Source organism: Chelonoidis abingdonii, chromosome 4 (genome assembly GCF_003597395.2).
Source record: "Chelonoidis abingdonii isolate Lonesome George chromosome 4, CheloAbing_2.0, whole genome shotgun sequence".
NCBI classification, from domain to species: Eukaryota; Metazoa; Chordata; order Testudines; family Testudinidae; genus Chelonoidis; species Chelonoidis abingdonii.
In genome coordinates, this window is record NC_133772.1 from 6,218,828 (window position 1) to 6,240,323 (window position 21,496).

Sequence of the window (21,496 nt, forward strand, 5' to 3'; positions counted from 1 at the left end):
GAATCTCCTGGTGTGTTAGCTGTGACTAGCTTTGAATGCATAGCCTCCAGGGAGGTAAATAGCTCTCTTGGTTTTGCATTCAAGGAGTTAAGTATAGCATCGCCCAGGCTCACCCAGGGAAAAGGGGGGGGGAGCTGGGGATGAGATAGGAAGACCCAGGGGTCTGGGTGACTCGGGGTGACCAGGAACCCTAAAAATCCTGGTTGGTGGCAGCGATATCAGATCCAAGCTGGGTATAAGCTTGGGGGAGGTATACAGTAAACACTCAGATTTTGAACGCTAAGTCCAGATCTGAGACAGACGTTTACCACAGGAGGCGTTGCAGGGCCGTGGCCAGGGAGCCCAAGAGGCTGCCAAGCGTCTGGAGAAGAGGGGAGCCACAGGAGCCTGCGTGAGGGGAAGGGGGCGAGCTGCAAGCACAGCCAGGATGAGCTCCACATCAGGCTGGGCAGAGCGCTCTTGCCTGCCAGCACCAGCTGTTCACATTCCACATCAGCAGCCAATGACGGCAGCTTCACTCCCCCTCTGAAGGGTTTCTCCCCAGCCCCCGAGGGGCTGGAACATCGTCATTCCAGAGCAAACCCTATAGGACGTGGGGGGGAGATGCTGCTTCTCCCTGCCTCCTGTACAGGAGCCACTGCATCCCCTGCTCCTCAGGGCTGGGGCAGACACCCTTGTGTTGCAGGGAGAGGGTGCAGCTGGCTCGGGACGGCGTGTGGGGCACTCACCCACAGTTGTTAATGGCCATCAGGTTGGAGACGAGCACAAAGGGGTACGTCAGCATACTGGCGAAGAACTGCAGGCATGAGAGACAGGCCAGTTAGCAGGGCAGGGCACTGGCTCCGCAGCCATGCCCGGAGGCCCCCCAGCTCCAAGGGGCACAAAGAATGGAGAGGGAGGGCGTCTTAGTGGGGCAAAGACCGTCTGTGCAGCTCCCAGCACAGCAGGGCACTGCTGCAGTCTTGTCCATGTGCTGGGACCCTGGCACTCACTGACTTACTCCTGGGCGAGGAGGTCTTTGTCCTTCCCTGCCCAGGTCACCAGAGAGCACATGGTGTGAGCCAGGCAGCAGTGCCTGCTCAGGACAGGTATGGGCTGGACGGGTAGGGCGGGGCCCGGGGAGGGGGCTGGCTGGGCAGAGCACCTGGGGCAAGGCCAGACCAAGGTGCACTAGAGGGTGGAGCGCTCACCCACCATGCAGCATCAGCTAGTGATTTAGACTCACGTAAGGGCACCAACCTCACACCCCAAGGTTCCCTCAAACTGGCCCCTCCCACCCCAGGGCAGGTCTGTGGGGCTCTCCCCCCACCCCCGAGAGGAGAGTAGGGGTTACACACGCACTCCAGTGACAGCCTGTGAGTAGCTCTTCATCTCGCTCATGGTGGAGACCTGGAGAGGGAGGGAAACACATTGAACAAAGAGACCCTGAACTCTGCCACAGCCTGGTCCCTCCATCCCCAGACAGAGGGGGCTGCCTCTGCCCTGATTCCCCACACTGGGCCCCACAGGGCCTGAAACCCAAACTGCCCCCACGTGGGTGGTGGCCGCTGTTAGGATAGGCTCCCCGGCCAGGTGCTGGGCGAGCAGCACACAAAGTGGAGCGCAGGTCGGGCCCAGCAGAGATGGGACCTTCCCAAGCTGAGCGTGTCACACCCCCAGCCCTCCCAAACTCCATTTGTCTGCAGGCCCCACACCCTGGCCAGCCACCAGCACAATGCTACAGGGGCCTACCCCGTTCTCCAGTGCATAGGTATTGATGAGGTAGGCCAGCATGTTACAGAGCCACAGCGACAGCACGTCACCCAGCAGCCGGGGAACGAGCCCCCTGAAAGAAACACAGCAGGTGAGTGAGCACGGGGTACCCCCCGGGCCCAGGCTGGCAGGAGCCCCCGCCAGCATAAGGGGCAGCCCCTCTCTTGCAGAGAAGAGCTGGGCCCCACCCCACAATCCAAGGCAAGTCTCCCCCCCCCCCCCGCAGCACGTGGGGGTTGTGGCACAGTGAGATTCAGGGACTTGCTTCCTCACAGGGAGCCCGTCGCAGAGCGAACCCAGGTGTCCGAGTCGCAGGCTAGCACCCTAACTTCCTTGCCAGCAGGCGGGAGATTGGGAGACCTCTGGGCTGTGATGCAGGGCCCAGAAACAGCACAGTGGCCAGTGGAGGAGCTGGGATGAGAATTCATGGCCCCTTCCCATGTCACAGGGTGGAGCTGAGCCAGAAGAGTCCCTGCTGCCCTCCCTGACAAGTTGGACGGGCCTTCGTGTCCCAAGGGCACCCACCCCCATTGCCACCCCCACCTCCCAAGGGTGCCCTCCCTGTTCCCACCCCCGCAGGGCACACACTCCCGCCTCCCAGGGGCTCCCACTCCCCGTTCCCACCCCTGCAGGGCGCACACACCCGCCTCCCAGGGACTCCCACTGCCTCCTGGCCACAGGACTCACGCAAAGAAGCCCAGGATGCCCTCTTCCCGGTAGATGGTGACGAAGGGGCTGAAGATGCCACTGGGCCGACGGAAGAGAGGAGAGAGACGCTGTCATATGTGGCTCCCGAGGGAAGGGACTGCGGGTTAGCATGTCCTCAACTGCCCCCTGCCAGCCACCCATACCTGCCAACTCCCCCCGACCCCAGAGACCACACCAACTACCCACTGTCCTGGCAGCGCCTGCAGGACACCTGGTCCCGGCCCCTCACCGTGCTCTTACCTGTACTTGGTTTCCCTGCCAATGAACTGCACCATGCATCTCAGTGTGATCACTGTGGGCAGAGCCAGACACAGCAGGGTCAGCACGGGGGAGCCGGGCTGCACCCCCACCGCCCCACTCCTGTGGGGTCAGACACGAAGCCTTTGCCCTCTGAACACAGGGCATCAGTACGGGCTCACAGGCCCCACCAGCCAACGGTTAACAGGCTGATTCAGCCAGGTGCCTCCTGGCCGCGGGGCAGAGCTCTGCTGAGGAATCGCTGGGCCTTTAATTGTACCCATCCCATTACCTCACCTCTGGTTTCCGTGGGTGGATCCCATGGAGCAGGGCTGGGCGTGAGCCCCACCCCCACAGCGCTGGGTACCTACCGTGGAAGGGATGGGTGACGAGTGTCGCGGCAGAACGAGCAACCATCTCTCGGGAGGTCTGGAACAGACACGGGCCATTAGGGCTCAGCCTGGGCACGTGTGTGGCTGACAGGGGTGGCATGGGGGCGGTGGGAGAGAGGCGGCAGAAGGCAGGGCAGTGGGGGGCAGGTGGAAATGCTGGGGGAAGCTGCTCGGGGGCAGCCGAGTCTCAGCGTTCCCAGGCTGCATGAGATGGGAGGTGCCAGGAGCCAGAGCTTCATAGCGCACATGCCACTCTGCCACTGCCCACGCTGCTGGCCAAAATCAGCACAGCCCTGCAGCTTGGCCCACTGGCGACTGGATGCCTAGCACTGGGGGCAAGCCCGGGCCTCCGCCCCACACAGCCAGATGCGCCTGGAGTGCAGCAGGAGGCAGTGCCTGAAGGACATCAGGCTGCCACACCGTGCCCTGCTGATGAAATGTGATGGGTCGGGCATGCGTCAAGAGGCTGCAGGAAAGGAGGGAAGGGGAGTGATGCCATGGTGCGGGGGTGGAGAGAGGTACAAAGCAATGGGCACCCCAGGGAGCAGGTGGCAGCCAGGACCCTGCTAAGGGGGCAGTGCTAGGAGATGACTAGCTGGGCCAGGAGGAGAAGGGAGGGCTCTAGCAGGGGGAAGATGGTGATGCACAGTGATCCTGGTAGGCCAGACGCCAGCTCTTGCCCAGGCTGCAGGTGTTAGCTAAGAAAGGATAATCTCATAGCTGGAGCCCAGACCAGGTAACCTGTCTGGTAGTTGCGCTTAAGATAGGGATTTGCCTTATAAGGCTTAGGCAGAAGCTCAGGACTGGAAGGCACCTCGAGAAGTCACCTAGTCCAGTCCCCTGCACTCATGGCCGGACTAAGTATTATCTAGAACATCCCTGACAGGTGTTTGGCCAACCTGCTCTTAAAAATCCCCAATGATGGAGATGCCACAACCTCGCCAGACAATTTATTCCAGTGCTTAACCAGTCGGGAAGTTTTTCCTAATGTCCAACCTAAGCCTCCCTTGCTGCAATTTAAGCCCATTGCTTCTTGTTCTGGCCTCAGCGGTTAAGAACCTCCTGGTAACAACGTTTTATATACTTGAAAACTGTTATGTCCCCCCTCAGTCTTTTCTTTTCCAGGCTAAACAAACCCAATGTTTTCAATCTTCCTTCATAGCTCATGTTTTCTAGACCTTTCATCATTTTTGTTGCTCTTCTCTGGACTTTCTCCAATTTGTCCACATCTTTCCTGAAATGTGGCGCCCAGAACTGGACACAGTACTCCAGCTGAGGCCTAATCAGCGCAGAGTAGTGCAGACTGGTCCCCACAGAGCAGCCAGGTCTCTCCAGGAGTCTGGCTCAGTGCGACATGCTGGGCAGAGCTCATGGGGAAGCAGGAGGGCTGGAGCCATGTGCTCGGCCCTGGAGGAAGAGAGAGTCCCCTTGGGGGGCTGGAATGTCACAGGATTCCTCCAAGGACTGGTTTAAAAGCTGGGGCATAGCACTGATCCTGGAGAGCCACGACAGGGAGCAGCGCTGTGGGTCCCAGCCGGGGCACCAGCATTCTATTTTACTTTCAGACCATTTCTCCAGATCATTCTTGAAATTATTAATCCTATCCTCCAAAGCACTTGCAACCCCTCCCAGCTTGGTATCATCAGCAAACTTCGTAAGCGTATTCTCTATCCCATTATCTAAATCACTGAAGATACTGAACAGAACCAGACCCAAAACAGATCCCTGCGGGACCCCACTTTTTATGCCCTTCCAGCATGACTGTGAACCACTGATAACTACTCTCTGGGATCAGTTGTCCAACCAGTTATGCACCCACCTTATAGTAAGTAGTTCCATCTAGGTTGCATTTCCCTAGTTTATGAGAAGGTCATGAGAAACAGTATCAAAAGCTTTACTAAAAATCAAGATATACCACATCTACCACTTCCCCCCTATCCACAAGGCTTGTTACCCTGTCAAAGAAAGCTATCAGGTTGGTTTGACACAATTTGTTCTTGATAAATCAGTGATGTTACTTATCACCTTATTTTCGTCTAGATGTTTGCAAACTGATTGCTTAATTATTTGCTCCATTATCTTTCCAGGTGCAGAAGTTAAGCTGACTGGTCTGGAATTCCCTGGGTTTTCCTTATTCTCTTTTTATAGATTGGCCCTGTGTTTGCCCTTTTCCAGTCTTCCATGACTTTCCAGAGATAATTGCTAATGGCTCAGATATCTCCTCAGTCAGCTCCTTGAGTATTCTAGGATGCATTTCATCAGTCCCTGGTGACTTGAAGACATCTACCTTGTCTAAGTAATTCTTAACTTGTTCTTTCCCTATTTTAGCTTCTGATCCTACCTCATTTTCACTGGCATTCACTATGTTAGACGTCCAATCACCACCAATCTTCTTGGGTGAAAACCGAAACAAAGAAGTTATTAAGCACCTCTGCCATTTCCACATTTTCTGTTATGTTTTTGCCCCTTCATTGCGTAACGGGCCTACTCTGTCCTTGGTCTTCCTCTTGCTTCTAATGTATTTGCAGAATGTTTTCTTGTTACCCTTTATGTCTCTAGCTAGTTTGATCTTGCTTTGTGCCTTGGCCTTTCTAATTCTGTCCTTACACACTTGTGTGTTATTTGTTTATTTTCATCCTTTGTAATCTGACCTAGTCTCCACCTTTTGTAGGACTCTTTTTTTGAGTTTCAGATTATTGAAGATCTCCTGGTTAAGCCAGGGTGGTCTCTTGCCGCACTTCCTAGCTTTCCTACACAGTGGGATACTTTGCTCTTGTGCCCTTAATAATGTCTCTTTAAAAAACTGCCAACTATCTTCAATTGTTTTTCTCCTTACACTTGCTTCGCATGGGATCTTACCTACCAACTCCCTGAGTTTGCTGAAGTTGCCTTCTTGAAATCCATTGTCTTTATTGTGCTGTTCTCCCTCTTACCATTCCTTAGAATCATGATCTATCATTTCATGATCACTTTCACCCAAGCTCAAATTCTCAACCAGTTTCTCCCTATCTGTCAAAATCAAATCTAAATCCCCCAGTAGTGTTCTCCACCTTCTGAAATAAAAAAATTGTCTCCAATACATTCCAAGAACTTGTTGGATAATGTGTCATTTTCCCAACAGATGTCTGAGTAGTTGATGTCCTCCCATCACCACCAAGTCCTGTGCTTTGGATGACTTTGTTAGTTTAAAAGAAGCCTCATCCACCTCTTCTTCCTCGTTAGGTGGTCTGTAGTAGATCCCTACACCATGACATCACCCTTGTTTTTTACCCCTTTTATCCTAACCCAGAGACTCTCAGCACTTCCGTCTCCTATGTCCATCTCCACCTCAGTCCAAGTGTCTACATTTTTAATATATAAGGCAACACCTCCTCCCTTTTTTCCCCTGCCTGTACTTCCTGAGAAATCTGTACCCTTCTATACCAATATTCCAATCATGCATATTATCCCACCAGGTCTCTGTGATGCCAACTATGTCATAATTGTGTTTATTTACTAGCATTTTGAGTTCTTCCTGATTATTCCCCATGCCTCTTGCATTAATATATAGACATCTAAGATACTGATTTGACACCCCACCGCACCCCAGTTCTGTCTTGCCTCTCCCTTATCCCTGCTATAACAGCCCATGGTCCTCCGAAATGTAGTGTTTAGACTCTATGGAACGCTTGGTTGGGCTGCCTGCATTCATCTCACTTGTAGTGTCTGTATTCCAGGCCGCAAGGAAATAGGTACATTTTGCTTTAGAACTCTGAAAATGTTTGACCTGAATTTGTGAGCTCAGGCCCGGGAATTGTCCCCCACCCAACCGCAAGGACTAGCAAAATCAGATGGGCCATCAAGGAGCACCACCATACACACGACTGGTTAATGGCCCTATCGCATCTGGGAAATGCTAGGTGCAAGGAAGCTCGTCCTGTGGGCTTGAGAACTGAATGAAGGGAATAAGACAAAAGCCCCACGCAAATTTCCCCCTTTTTTGGCTGTTTGAACTCTGAAGGGCCAGGGACTCTAAACTGAAGCAGAGATCCCCAGGGGCTGCCTCCTGGGTCTGCCTGGAAAGACACTTTGAATTGTCTCTCACTACAACTCTGTCACTCTTGGGATTCAGATGGTAACTCACTGGTGTGTACGTTTGCTTGCTTTAACCTCTACAAAACTCTCATTCCTTTTTCCTAGTTAATAAACCTTTAGATAGATTATTACAGGACTGGCTACACCTGTCTTTGGTGTAAGACCCAGGGTACCGAGTGATCTGGGGTACGTGACCGGTCCCTTGGGACTGAAAGCAACCTGAATGTGGTGTGATTTTTGGAGTAAGTGACCATGTATCACTAAGCCCAGTTTGTCCGCATGGCAGGACAGGCTGGAGAGTGTACGGGGACTGTCTGTGACTCCATGGCCAGACAGTTGCAGGGATCCAGGAGCTCACAATTGATGAAATCCAATTCCAGCACACGCTCCCAGCCTGGGGTGGCTGCCCCCTTTCTGACAGATTGCCTTGAGGTAGGCACTCACGGGCATGAGCCCTCCAGAGAGCGTGACACACACTTCACCCCAGAGGGATCCAGCTCCAGCAATGGAGGATCTGTGAGCCCCACACGCTGCCCTGCCCACTACGTTCCCTTGGGCGTGGGACTTCACTCACCTCCTTGATGACCTGCTCCAGCGAGGACAGGGGCTCCTTGAGGCTGGGCCCAGGCTCCTAGGGAGAGGGAGTGAGAGAGGTTCAGGTAGGAGAGCTCCCCGCTACCCACTCCCCGAATGACACTGCCCCTTCCTACAGAGCCAGGATGGAGATCAGCAAGGCCAGCCTTGGTCCCCTTTGTTATTCGATATTCCCAGTGCAGTAGCACCTAAAAGCGAGCCAGGCCAGGCCCACCCTGCAGCTCACTGGGCCCATATACCCAGGCCATCGCCCTGCCCCCTTTCTTCCCTGAACTCGCCAGGCTTTGCATGAGTGGACATCTCCCAACCCCCTGTGCTCCGGAGAAGGCACGTTCCTACCATCTCCCCTCTCCCCAGGGCAAGGCAGACCTTGGAGAGGTACCTACAAGAGAAAGGACCCAGAAACCAGCTTCGACATACCTCCTCCTGGTCAGCTTCCTGGTACCGCTAAGGAACAAGGGGACAGGGTTAGCACAGCAAAGGCCACTGGGGTATGGAGGCCTCATTGGGTCCAGGCAGCCAGAGAGGGGCACGCGAGCATCAGGGCTTCGCTGTCCCCACATGCAGGCTGCAGCTGCCTGGGTAGGCCAGGACGGGACAGAATGCTATGGGGACTGACAACAAGTGGCCTCCAACCCTCCCACAGGGCACACAGCCCCGGGACCCGCTAGAAATCACAGCGAGCCCTGAGAGAGGAGCCAACACCCTGTTGGGCCAGAACTCAGCCCTCTGGACATCGCCTCTCTGTGGAGCAAGAGCACAAGGGACCCCCTTTGGACCTGGACAAGTCCAACCGCCCCCTGTGAATTACCCAACCCCTCCAGGGTGGGCCAGCTGCGGCCATGCAGATAGCCTGGGGCAGCAGCTGCTTGCGAGGTGTTTGCTACGACCTTCCAGCCCCGCCCGACCTACCTGTAACACCTGACTGTGCACGATGGTGCCGATGGCGCCTGAGCAGAGTCTGGGAGTCAAACCTTTGAAGAGCCCGGCTCTTCCATCTATCTTCATAATGTGCTTAGCTGCGAAACACCACAAACATGAGGGGCGCCTACCCCACAACCCCAGCCTATAAAGCCTGTTTTAAAGGACGTTCCCTTGCTGTGCGATTAAAGAAACGTGAGTTGTTCCTTCACGCGTAACTGCCAGGCCCTTCCCCTCCCCATGAGCCCTCAGAGAGGCAGGCTTCCAGCACTGGGGCTACAAGAGTCATGGTCACATCCTTTGTGGGCCAGCCACAAAGGGGACTTGACACATGCTTTGCCAGCTGGGCGCACAGCAGCAGAAATCTGGAGATCAGGAATCCGGGGGGGCAGCGTATGACTTTGCAATAGGCCAACCAAGGCACATATGTTTGGCACATTCATTCTGCTAGGCAGTGGGTCTGCAATGTGAGAGACCAGGGCTCTAGTCCCAGCTCTTCATGAAATGACTTTGTGCAGCTCTGTGATCAATGCCTTTGTTAGAGAGAGGGCTAATGCTTGTCCGCCTGCTAGGGATGGGGTACGGGATCATGGTCAGTGATGAGAGCTGTGAAGTGCATGGAAATACAGACAGCAGTGAGTAGAAGTGAGATTTGAACTCCTGGTCCCCTGGTTGCCAGCTCAGTCCACCCTCTCCAGGGTGACAAGGTATCTGGAGGTGAAGTCAGACTCCTCCTCTCAGAACACACCAGCTTTGCTGGCACAGCCCAAGGGTGGGATCCCCCCAGGAAATCCAGAACAGCAGAGAGGTCTGGCCTCACCCCCCTAGGCACAGAGGGCTCCCCCATCTTCACACCAGCCACTTCAAGCCCCGCCCTTTGGGGCTTCCTTTCCTGTCCTATCCCCAAATCCACGTGCATGCCACAGACAGGGACTCACCATATGCAAAGAGCCCCGGCAGCTGGTAAACCTGTCGCCCAAACAAATTCCTGCCCAGGGTCGGCGGAAGAGGCTCATATCCCACCTTCAAAATAAACAGACAGACTGGAGCAATCTGCCCATGGGCCGTAACAAAGCCTGGTGATTTTCTGGTGCCTCCTTCCGGCCCGGGACTGTCAGTGCCCTGCTGCTAATTGAAGGGTTCAGAAGCCAAAGACGCTATATTTAGTGGTGGACCCAAATGCCTCCACAATCCGCCAGGGGGAGGGATTCGGCTCAGCCTGGCGGTTAACCCTTTGTCACCAAGACACGGAGAGACCGCGAGCCCGGGTGGCTGCCCTTTAGAATTGCACAGAAGAGTCCCAAATACATTCAAATATTTTCCCCCAAAGAAAATTAAGGACCAAGCCTGAATTAAATCATCTCCTATCTCTGGACAATACCCTTCCCCAACATTCCCCCTCCCTGGCCCACTTCCTCCAGCGCACAACTCATCACCCTCACTCATTCCATCTTTCCAGAGTAGGTAGCAAGACCCGGTATCTGTGAAGAGCCCTGCACACATCTGGAGCTCTCCTTTATCATCCTCAGTATTCACACACTCCAGACACCAGATTAGATATAAAGCTGCTGAGTGTGGGGCGCCTGCCAGACAGACAGAGACAGAGCCAGTCGGCATGACCCTGACAAGCGTGGGTCATTCCCAGCAATCTGGTTTGCAAGCAGCTCTGCTGACCTTTCAGCTGCTCCTTCCGGTTACAAATGGGTTTCGCTTTACAATGATTTCAAGGGGTTTCTCCACTGACACTTGCATACCCTGCAGATCTAGAGTGAGATGCCTCCGTCATGCCACCGTCTGGGAGTGCAGGGGACTGCCCTGGGGGCTCAAGGGTTAAATGCTCTCCTGCCGCTGGAATGTCGCCTCTTTCCAGCCAATGATGGCACAAGTGGGCTCCTACACTGGGCTGAGACCTGACAGCCAGCCAGCACTACCAGGTAAAGCAGAAGGGAGCTGGCAGTTCTACAGAGCACAGGACTAGAGAACAGCACCGCAGAAAGAGAGCCAGCCACTCTGGGCATCAGACCGTTCAGGCACCCCCAAAGGAGATGTCCAAGGACCCAGTGAAATTCGCTGTGTGGCTCATGCTGGTGACCTTGTTGTCACAGTCTTCCCACGAGGTTCAATGCAGCAGGCGAGGGAGACGCAGCCTTCTGGAGCTGGGTCTCACTCTGTGGTGTTACCGGGAGAGACTGCAGACCCCGCTGTTTGCTCTCAACCTGTACGGGTGCTACTGTGGAACCGGGGGCTCCGGGACACCCCTAGACGCAGTGGACCAGTGTTGCTTCCTCCATGACTGCTGCTACCGCCATGCCAGGGTCTCCTTAGAGTGCCGGGGGAGAGTGAAGTGGCAGCCCTATGAGTTTGCGTGCAGCCAATCGGGAACAGAGTGCCGCTCTCAGAGCGTCTGCGGCAGGATGGCCTGTGAGTGCGACAGGCAGTTTGCAGAGTGTCTCACGGCAGCAAAGCCCAGGAAGAGGCATTTCTTCTACAACAGGCGAGAGCTATGTGCTGGTCCCAAAGGCTCCTGCCCGGCCACCTTCCCCAACAAGACCAAAATCCTGCACTGGAGAACGACGTCTTCCCCACCCCCTCCGGGTACTGGCTCTCCGAGCAAGGGCTCTGCGCTGGGAGCCAGGGACAGAAACCCCTCCCTGTGACTGAGTGGATTCTGCTTCATGGGGAGGTGCGAAGAGCTCCTGACCCCTGGATTTCTGTGCCTATCTCTGAGTAAATTGTTTCAACAATTGCTGGGTGCTCTCTGTGGTCTGGGCAAACCGGGGTACATGGGGGGGGGCAGGAGAGAGTCATGGTGGGTTCAAAGGGAGGCAAGGTGCCTGGGGGGGGGAATTATGGACTCTGCCTGGGTACTTAGGATCAGTGGTTCTCGCACTATCAGGCTCCGTATAGGAGGCAGCTGCGGGGAGCGACGTCCTGGGTCTGCACAATTTCTACAGCAGCCCAAGGCCCCGGGCCGCTGCACAGACACCCCGGCTGGCCGGCCGCGCAGAGAGCGGGGCGCTGCCCGTGCCGGGAGAGGGGCCGGGGCCGGGGCCGGGGCCGGGGCCGGTCCCCCGCCCCCGCCGACCGGCTGCTTGGACTCTGAACCCCCCGAGCCGCGGTGGGCCGCAGGCGCCGCTCTGGGCCAACCCACGGACGCGCGCGGCCCTCGGGGCTGGGGCGGGGCAGAGAGCGGGGGCGGCCCGGGAGGGGCCATGCGGGGGCCCGGGGGTCACCGCGGGTCCCGGGCGCCTCTCAAACACTGCACTCAGCACCTTGACGTACATGAGCGGCTGCGAGTGAGCGCGGTGAGGCCGGAGCCCAGCAGCACCCTGCGAGGCCGCGTCCGCCATGATGCGCCCGGGCCGGGTTACGTCACCCGACGCCGTATCCCCACGTGACCGGCACCCGAAAAGGGCACAAGGCGGGAACTGCCATCCCCGGAACTTCCGGGCTCCGTTCCTTTCCCACCTTTCCCGGTGTCCCGCCCCGTCGGAGGATCGTCATTTCCTGTTTTCTTAAAATGGTCCAATTGGGGCTTTGGACGCGGGGCGGGCCTCTCGGCGTGACCGGGTTCGCCCCTTGGGGGCGGGCGCGGTTGCCGGGGTGCCCCGGTTTGAGGGCCTGACGGCTCGGTCAGTTAAGTTCCGTGGAGGCGCAGGGGCCCAAGGCACATAATCCTCCCCAGCTCCTAGGCACAGGGGCGCCAGGGGCTCGCGCCAGCACGCAGCTCCCATTGGGGTCAGGAACCGCGGCAATGGGAGCTGCACAGGGGCGGCGCCTGCGGGCGGGGCAGTGCCCAAGAGCGCCCTTGATGTCGCGCCTGCGCGTTACAGAGCCGGGGACGTGCCCCTGCTTCCCGGCCGAGAAGTGAGTAAGTGCCGCCCAGAGCCTGCACCCCGACCCCGCTGCACCCCGACCCCCAGCCGATCCCCCTTATCCCCCTCTGAACACCTCAGCCCAGCCTGGATCCGCTCCTAGCACCCCAAACCCCTCATCCCGAGTCCCACACCAGAGCCTGCACGCCCAACGCCCTCCTGCAACCCTCAACCCCAGCCCTGATCCCACTCTCACCTCTGAACCCCTCGGCGCCCAGCCTGGATCCCTTCCATGCACGTCAACCTTCCCTCATTACCCCAGCCCACACCAGAAGCTGCACCCTGACCTACCTCCTGCACCCCGACCTCCTCATCCCCAGCCCCACACCAGAGCTGCACCCGACCCCCAACCCCTGATCCCACTTCCGACCCCTCAGCCTGGATTCCCCCTCCGCACCCCGACCCTCCATCCCAGCCCACACACCAGAGCCTGCACCCTCCGACCGACTCGCACCCCAACCCGCCCCAACCCCCAGCCCTGATCCCCCTCTCACCCTCTGAACCCCTCAGCCCCAGCCTGGATCCCCATCCTGCACCCCAACCCCGTCATCCCCAGTCCTACACTAGAGCCACCACCCCAGGCTGGAGCCCTTATCCCTCCACATTCCAGCCCAGAGCCCCCTCCTGTACCCCAAACCCCTCATCCCCAGCCCCACACCAGAGCCAGCACCCCCCAGTTACAGCCCTCACCCCCTCAGAGAAGGGGTGGGGCAGGGCCGGGGATGGGGCAAGGGTGTTCGGTTCTGTGCAAGTAGAAAGTTGGCAATCCTACTCACTGTGTCTGAGCAACAGACAGGCGCTACCCAATGACACCAGGAGTCCTGGTTCCAGCCGCCTGCTCTAACCATTAACCCCCACTCCCCTCTCAGAGCTAGGGATAAAGCCAAAACTTCCTGATCCCCAACTTTCTACTGCCCTCTAGCCAACGGTTGTATAAACAAAACCTGTGTCATGTCCCTCTCCAGTGGCCAGGCCACATAACCACTAACAGTGTCTCCTTCAGCTTGGGGGCAGGGTCCCTGCGGGGGCATGAGAAGGTCGCTGGTTCCATCCTGACTGGTGACCCACTGGAGGCACGGGATGGAATTTCTCTTGCTCCAATCTTCTTTTGAATCTAGCTTATTTAATTCACACACTGAGGAAAAGATCCTTGTAACCAGGCATTATAGTGCAAGGCCGTCCCGCTCCTCCCATGGTGCCATGGTTCGTGTAACACATGGGCAGGTTTGCAGGCTGAGAGGAAAGGCTGCAGAGTCAAACCCTCCGGAATCAGCAATTGCCACAGTTAAGGTTTCCTGAACAACCTTAGCTTTGCGCACTTGACCTTGTGCATTATAACACCATCCTTTAACTGCATGATCGCATCCTAATTTTACCTACATGAGTCACCAGCCGGGTTTGAACTCAGGGGGAATCTGTATGGAAATTTCAGTAAGTTGAAGATTGAAGACCAGACCCGGTGGTCTCCTGCCTCCCACCCCGGTGCACCTTCCCCAAGGCTGCAGGGTACATTGACGGTGACCTGTCCTCTCCCCACAGAGATATGGACAAGCTGCATGTGTGATGAAGTGGGGTTTTTCCCTTTGTTATGTTGTATGTGACCCTATGTGAGTCACCAATGCCCAGGTGGTGGGAATAAGGGTGTGAGACCCTTGGGGCAGGTGAGGCTGCTCCAGTTGCCTGCATAAAAGCGATGGCTGATGCCCTGCCTAACCTGAGAACCAGGAGGGAGGTGCAACCAGTTGTCACAGAATCACAACCCTGATGCCCTGGAATTGCTCTGTATGACTCCCCTCAGGGCATGCTGTCCAGAGCAAGAAACCTTCTCGGTTATGGCCTTCCTGGGTCTGACCCCGGAGCATTCAGCATCCCTGTCCGTGCGCTTCCTGCAATGCGTCCACCTGGTCGGGACCCCTGGGGAAGCCAGAGGGCCCTGCACCCCCACATTGCACTCAGCAGTGACTCTCAGCCAATGTGTAAAACAGAACGTTTATTAGTTGACAGGAACACAGCATAGAACAGGACTTGTTAGCATGGAAATCAGTGACTTTCAGCCAAGTCCATCTTGGGGGAGTCCCGGGCTTGGTGCCCTGGTGTTGCCAAGTCTCAGAACATAACAAAGCTGCTCTGCCCTTCACAGCAAGCCCAGTACAGCCAATCCCATTTCAGAGGCACCGCCCCCTGCCAACAACCAAGCCCAGAACAAGCCAATCACCACCCCGCCAGCCATCACCATAGCCGCCCCTCTGGCCACCCCGCCAGCCGTCACCCCTCTGGCCAACCTGTCAGCGGCAGGACCATAACATCCAAATCATGCACCTCTCCAGCGCCTCGGCTATGGAGCGCTTGGCCGCCAGCAGGACTTTTCCCTGCGCCGGGATCTGCAGGAACCCCTTTGGCCTGGTGGATCACGAAGAGCTGAGCCAGGAACTGAAGTGCAAACCACAGGAGATCAGCAAGGATGAGCAGAGGAGGCCGGTGGATCTCCAACACGTCTGTTTCCCCTCCTCTGGTGTTTGTCTTGCTTCCCAAGCAAAGTGTTACCTGGTTGCATCTCCCTCCTGATTCTCAGGTTAGGAAGGGCATCAGCCATCACTTACGTGCAGGTGCAGGCAGACGGAGCAGCCTCACCTGCCCCCGAGCATCTCGGCAAAAGTCGCACACACTTATTTCCACCACCTGGTTATTGGTGAACTGAGGTACACACTTTGTTCCTGCAAAACAATAACACTCACATAGACTCACGTACAACATAATAAGGGGAAAAACCCACTTCATCACAGCATGACACTTGGCCAGGCTGACGGTCCCAGGGTTTTCTGGATGTTGCAGGGACCTCTGCATACTTTGGCCATGCTAGATTGGACCTGCAGATTAGAGACAATGTGTGAGAGACACAGGAAGATATAAGGTATCATTGGCTTTCTGTAGCTGCAGACTCTGGCTCAATGCCTTATTCAGGGCTGGGTGGAGCTGGGCACTGGAGTGTTGGTGGCAGCACTGTGGGGCCCCTTGCTGCTCCATCTTGGCATCTGTTCTCACCGTCCTCTTCCCAGCTGAGTATTGGAGACAGCTAGGGCGTGTGTCTGGACGGGTGGGGAGCAGATCTGAGACTGGGGTGTGTGCCCACAGAGGGAATCTGACACCAGGGCTTGTGTCCAGGGAGGGATCTGAGGCCAGGTCATGTGCCCATGAAGGATATCTGAGACCAGGGCTTGTGTCCATGGGGGTGTGTGATGTTGCACTCAGTATGTTTTATGGAAATATGCTAATCAGTGTGGATATGATGTAACTGGAATATGCTTTATGCAAAAGGTCTCTTATAAGGTATCATCACAAAGGTTATAACCTACTGAATATATTCCTCCTATTTGTATGCATGTATCATTCTTGTATCTGAAGCTAGAAATACAAAGTATAACTCTGAGGTCCTATTGTAATTAGGCAAAGGGTGGGCCATTAATGGTGGCTTAGAATCTTGATGGCTCCCATTGATCAGGACAATTGGTTGTGAACGGGTTTATTTACCTGCAAGCCTTCCTGTGTACGTGTGGGCCAGCCCTTGGGTAATGAAGAATGAGTCTCACAGAGACATGTGACCATGTCACATGATACTGGAATCCATCTTTGTCATAAACAGATAGCTAAGGGTTAATGTTTCTTTTACCTGTAAAGGGTTAACAAAGGGAACCACACACCTGACCAAAGGCCCAATCAGGAAACCGGATTTTTCAAAGCTCAGGGAGGAAATTTTGGGAACGAAGGAGGGGGAAATCTCTTTGTGTTAGATGACAGGTTAACGAAGGGAGGGGAAATCTCTTGTGTTAGATTGACTAGGTTGAATCTGCATAGCCTCTGGGTGAGGGGGAGAGACACTTGATCTCTCTGTGTTTGCATTTCAAGGACTTGAAACGGTATCTCCTAGGGCCAGCCAGGGAGGGGAAGCCAGGGAGGAAATACAGAGGAGACAAGGGGAGGGGGTTATTTCCCTTTGTTGTAGACTCAGGGCATCTGAGTCTTGGGGTCCCCCGGGGAAGGTTTTGGGAAGACCAGAGTGAGGCAGGCACTGTAATTCCTGTCTGGTGGCAGCGATATCAGATCTAAGCTGGTAATTAAGCTTGGAGGTTTCATGCTAGCATCTTATTTTCTGAACTCTAAGGTTCAGATCTGAGTAGGAAAGCTATGATAATCTTAAATCTGGTACTTTTCCATTTAGAAGGAGCGGTGAGGACTCAGAGAGACAGAAGATTCCCGTATTGTGCCAAAGCTAGAAAAGCGGGTGGAGCAGGACAGAGAGGGCGGCCAATCATGTGAAAACCCCTAGTTAACACCTAAGATGTCTGCTGGAACTGACAAGGGCTGTACCAGGGGAAAGGATTGGGCCCAGACTAGGAAGGAGTCTAGTCTGTGAAAGAAGCTGATTGGAACATCTCAGACGGTGAGATTTTACCTATAATCTGTTTCTTAATGTATTAGGCTTAGACTTGTGTTTTTGTTTTATTTTGCTTTGTGACTTACTTTGTTCTGTCTGTTATTACTTGAAAGCACTTAAATCCTACTTTTTATACTTAATAAAATCACTTTTGTTTATTAATGAACCCAAACAGCTGTGCATATCTCCCTCTCAGTGATATAGAGGGAGAACAATTTATGAATTTACCCTGTATAAGCTTTATACAGAGTAAAATGGTTTTGTTTGGGGTTTGGATCCCATTGGGAGCTGGGTGTCTGGGTGCTGGAGTTAAGTAACCTGCAGAGCTGATTTCCCTTAGAGCCTGCAGTTTTTGGGGTGTGTCCCAGACCTGGGTCTGTGTTGCAGCAGGCTTGTGTGTCTGGCTCAACAAGGCAGGGTTCTGGAAGTCCCAAGCTGGCAGGGAAAACGGGCTCAGAGATAATTTCAGCACATCAGGTGACAGTCCCAAGGGGGTCTCTGTGACCGAACCTGTCACAGTGGCGCAGTGGAGCAGGATCTGTGCACTGCTCAATGCTTTGAGACACTGGCAGTGATTTTAAGTGAGTTTTAAGTGTGGTGGCTGGAGAACAGACAAAGTGGTTACTGGTTTGTTATTTTCTGTTCTGCTTATTTTGGGAAAGGGAAGTAGGAACATAAAAACAGGACAATGAGTGAAAGCAGTGAAGCGATTGCAAAGTTGGAGCTTTTTAGGCTTCAAGTTGCAGAAAAGGAGAGATAACAGAAAAAGAGTCACCCAGAGAGGAGGCCACACACAGAAGGGTTATGGAAGCCCAGAGGTTAACACAGCAAGCTGCTCAGGAGGTGTCATGGAATTCCTGGTACACTCCGGTCCCCCCCAAAACCTTGCCCGGGGACCCCCAAGACCCAGACCCTCTGGATCTTAACACAGAGGATAAGAAACCCTTTCCCCCACTGTTGCTCTCCCAGGCTTCCCTCCCTGGGTTACCCTGGAAGATCACTTGTGATCAAACTCCTTGAATCACAAAACAGCAGAGGGAATTCACCTTCCCCCTCCTTCTCTCTCCCTCCCAGACTCTCCCTGAGAGAGAAAGTTAATCTACACAGAGAGAAACATTAACAATTTCTCTCCCCTTCCCCTCCTTTCTCTCACACCAATTCCCTGGTGGATCCAGACCCAGTCCCTGGGGTCTCACAAATAAAAAAAACAATCAGGTTCTTAAACAAGAAAAGCTTTTAATTAAGAGAGAAAAAAACTAGTAAAAATTATCTTTGTACATTTAAGATGGATTAGGTACAGGTTTTTCAGCTATGAGAACTGGGGAATACCCTCCCAGCCCTAAGATTTCCAAGTACATATAAAATCCTTTCGAAATACAAATTTGAACTCTTCGCCAAATACACATTTGCAAATAAAGAAAACAAACATAGCCATAACTCGCCTTATCTACCTAGTACTACTCACTATTTCTAAACTTATACGAGCCTGTATCGAGAGAAACCTTGTTGCACATCTGGTCACTCTCAGAACCCAGGAAGAACAACAACAAAAACTAACAGCAAACACAAAACTCCCTCCTCCAAGATTTGAAAGGTATCCTGTTCCCTGATTGTCCCTCATTTGGTCAGGTGACAGCCAGGCTTACTGAACTTGTTAACCCTTTACAGTCAAAAGAGATATAAAGTACTTCTGTTCTATTAACCCCTACTATCTGTTTCTGACAGGAGGAGAAGGAAAGAGAGAGGCAGCAAGCCCTGGAGTTAAAAGACAAAGAAATTGAGACCCAGAAACAGGCTCAAAATGAAGCACAAAAAGCTGCCCACCAGCAAACCCTGGACTTAAGACAAAGAAATTGAGGCCCAGAGACAAGCCCAAATTGTGATCCAGAAACATGAACTGGCTGTAATGGAGTGGAAGAGACATAACCACTCCCATTTATGGATTTTTGAGGAAGCAGAGCCAGCTGCTGAAGGGTTATGTCCATCATGTGATGAATCCAGTGATATTGCCAAATATTTCATCACCTTTGAGAGACTCTGCACTCTCCATGCAATTCCTGAGGATTAAAAAATTACTACTTTGGTTGCAAAATTGACTGGGAGAGCTCTGGACGTATTCAATAATTGCTGATGCTTCAAACTATGGTAAATTTAAGGAACTGGTTTTGAAACAGTTCCAGATTACACCTGAATCCTACAGGGTAAAATTCAGGAGTTTTAAGAGGGGATCTGGATTACGTAATGTGGCCTATGTAAGTGAAATGAGAGATTTGTTAGACAAGTGGGTGAGGGGAAAAGGTATTACAAGCTTTGAAGAAATGTGTGATTTGGTTACTCATATTCAGGAACTGTTCCTGTGCAGTGATGATGTAAAACAGTATTTGGGGGACAAAAAGGTGGCTGCAGTGGGTGAATTAGCTAAGTTTGCAGAGTCTTATGAGCAATCACAAGCTGCAATTAAACACCAACCACTGGCAGAGGGGTACAGGGTTGGTGGAAAGCAGAATCACCATTTTACCTTTGGGAAAAAGGAGGCTGGGCACTCACTTCTCCATTCCCTGGTTACTCGTCGCAAGTCTCCTGTACAAGCAGAGGAGCCCAGAAGGTGGTATCATTTTAAGTCCACTGAGCATCTGAGGAATAAGTGGCCTGGGCAGAGTGGGAACAGGCTGCTTGATGATGATGCTTCTCAGGGCACTGGGGTATCCCAGGCTACTGCCTCTTACCACAAAGGATTTGTAAAGGTTGTTTCTACACAACCAAGCAGTGAGCATATGCATGCTATTAAGCTTAATGGTAAAACGCTCCAAGGTTGGAAGGATACTGGTGCAGAAATTTCTGTGGTGAGGAGGGACCTGATCCCTGAGAAGGATTTGTTACCAGAAAAAGTGGGAGGTTACAAAGTCCTTGCACCTTTAGCGAAGGTACACATGGAAACTGGTGATTTGCAGGCTAAACTAACTGTTGCAGCAGTGGCACACAATTTTGCACCTCTTCTACTGGGGAATGATTTTTTGATGTGGCAGAATCTGTCCCAGGATTTGTTAGCAGCAAGAAGGAATCTTGGGCTGAAAGCCCCAGAGGGGAGGGTGAAGTCACGTGAACTTCTGGGGGAAAAGGAGTGTGTCTCTATAACTCCTCAGTAGCAGTGGGAAATGGGCCGTTTGGCGCAAGGATGGTCAGGGCCAATTCCTGTAGCCCCAGGGCTCAAGGCAGGTGTCCACAGGGGAGATCTGAGACCAGGCTGTGTGTCCATGTGAGGGGGATCTGAGACCAGGCTGTGTCCCCATGGGTGAGGAGAGGATCTGAGACCAGGGCATGTGCCCATGGGGGTGGATCTGAGATGGGAGTAAAATGGATTTATTTGGGGTTTGGAGCCCTTTGGGAGCTGGGCATCTGACTGCTGGAGACAGGAGCACGTCTTAAGCTGTTTTCAGTTAAGCCTGCAGTTTGTGGGACGTGGTTCAGAGCTGGGTCTGTGTTTGTAGCAGGCTAGTATGTCTGCCACAACCAGGCAGGGTTCTGAAGTCCCAAGCTGGCAGGGAAAGCAGAGGCAGAGGTAATCTCAGCACATCAGTTGGCAGTGCCCAAGGGGTCTCTGTGATCTCAACCCATCACAGCCCTCTCCCGCACCCTGAACCCCTCATTTCTGGCTCTACTCCGGAGCCCTCACCCCCTCCTGCACCCCACCCCCCTGCCCCAGTCCAGTGAACGTGAGGGTGGGATAGAGCGAGCGAGGGAGGTGGCGCCTCAGAGAAAGGTGGAGCAGGGCAGGACCTCGGGGGAAGGGGCGGGGCAAGGGTGTTTGGTTTTGTGCAATTAAAAAGTTGGCAAACCTAATGGGGATCAGAGTCATGTGGCGGGAGGCTGGCTCCCCGGTAGCCCTGGCTGGGGAGGAGAGGACAGAATGACATGGGGGGCTGGTTCCCCTGTAGCTCTGGCTAGGTGTGGAGGGGCAGAGTGACAGGGTGATGGCTCCCCTGTAGCCCTGGCTAGGTGCGGGGGGGGCTATAGTCCTGGCTGGATAGGTGAGGCAGGGGCTGCCTTTCCCTGCAGCCTGTCCCTCTGCCCCTGACGCTTTGTGCACATCAGCCCCTGTTGCAATTCATGTAGCTTCTCCCTTAGCACAGAGGATCCATCACAGCCGATGGGATCCCCCAGCTGCTGTGCCCTGAGGTGGCTGCTTCCACTTCAGTGTCTCAGTTGCCTGCGGCACCCCCACCAGCCCCTCGTGCCTGAGCTAGTGGGACTGCCTGGCTCCCATGTGTTCTCAGCTGCCCAAGGGGAGGGCAGGACCTAGAAGCCCTCTCCTTCCTTGGGGGCACAGACCCTGGCTTTTATCAGCCAGCTGTAACTGTAGGGTCCCTGTGACCCCACCAAGCTCAGCCCTGGCCAGGCCCAGCCGCAGGGGCCTGGGTTGCTGTGAGGCAGGTTCTGTTTATTTTTGTAGCACCCACGTTCCTGGAGGCTCTATGTCAGAGGCACCTCTGCCAGGTGACGCCCCATCCCCA

The 21,496-nt window shown here is 54.2% G+C and overlaps 1 protein-coding gene and 1 long non-coding RNA gene across 8 annotated transcripts in view; one reads left to right on the forward strand and one right to left on the reverse strand.

The window, feature by feature from the left end:
• MTCH2 (mitochondrial carrier 2) overlaps positions 1–12,049 on the reverse strand; it is a 23,832-nt gene extending 11,783 nt beyond the window's left edge. For 2 of the 7 annotated variants that reach the window (XM_075065951.1, XM_075065950.1), the window contains exons 1-11: positions 11,939–12,049; positions 9,617–9,701; positions 8,670–8,776; positions 8,178–8,204; positions 7,738–7,794; positions 3,069–3,126; positions 2,701–2,752; positions 2,440–2,499; positions 1,732–1,825; positions 1,342–1,389; positions 729–796 (exon numbers count right to left, since the gene is read on the reverse strand). In XM_075065951.1, coding sequence (XP_074922052.1) covers positions 729–796; positions 1,342–1,389; positions 1,732–1,825; positions 2,440–2,499; positions 2,701–2,752; positions 3,069–3,126; positions 7,738–7,794; positions 8,178–8,204; positions 8,670–8,776; positions 9,617–9,701; positions 11,939–12,028 — 746 coding nt within the window. In that variant the 5' untranslated portion in view covers positions 12,029–12,049. Of the gene's footprint in view, positions 1–728; positions 797–1,337; positions 1,390–1,731; positions 1,826–2,439; positions 2,500–2,700; positions 2,753–3,068; positions 3,127–7,737; positions 7,795–8,177; positions 8,205–8,669; positions 8,777–9,616; positions 9,702–10,845; positions 10,917–11,938 lie in introns of those variants that run through there. The other 5 variants (XM_075065952.1, XM_075065949.1, XM_075065955.1 and 2 more) reach the window with 4 other exon arrangements.
• Positions 12,050–16,749: 4,700 nt separating this feature from the next.
• LOC116822218 (uncharacterized) lies at positions 16,750–19,304 on the forward strand. Its single transcript, XR_004373102.2, has 2 exons — positions 16,750–16,991; positions 18,711–19,304. It is a non-coding gene; the product is annotated as an uncharacterized LOC116822218 (long non-coding RNA).
• The last annotated feature ends 2,192 nt before the right edge of the window (positions 19,305–21,496 follow it).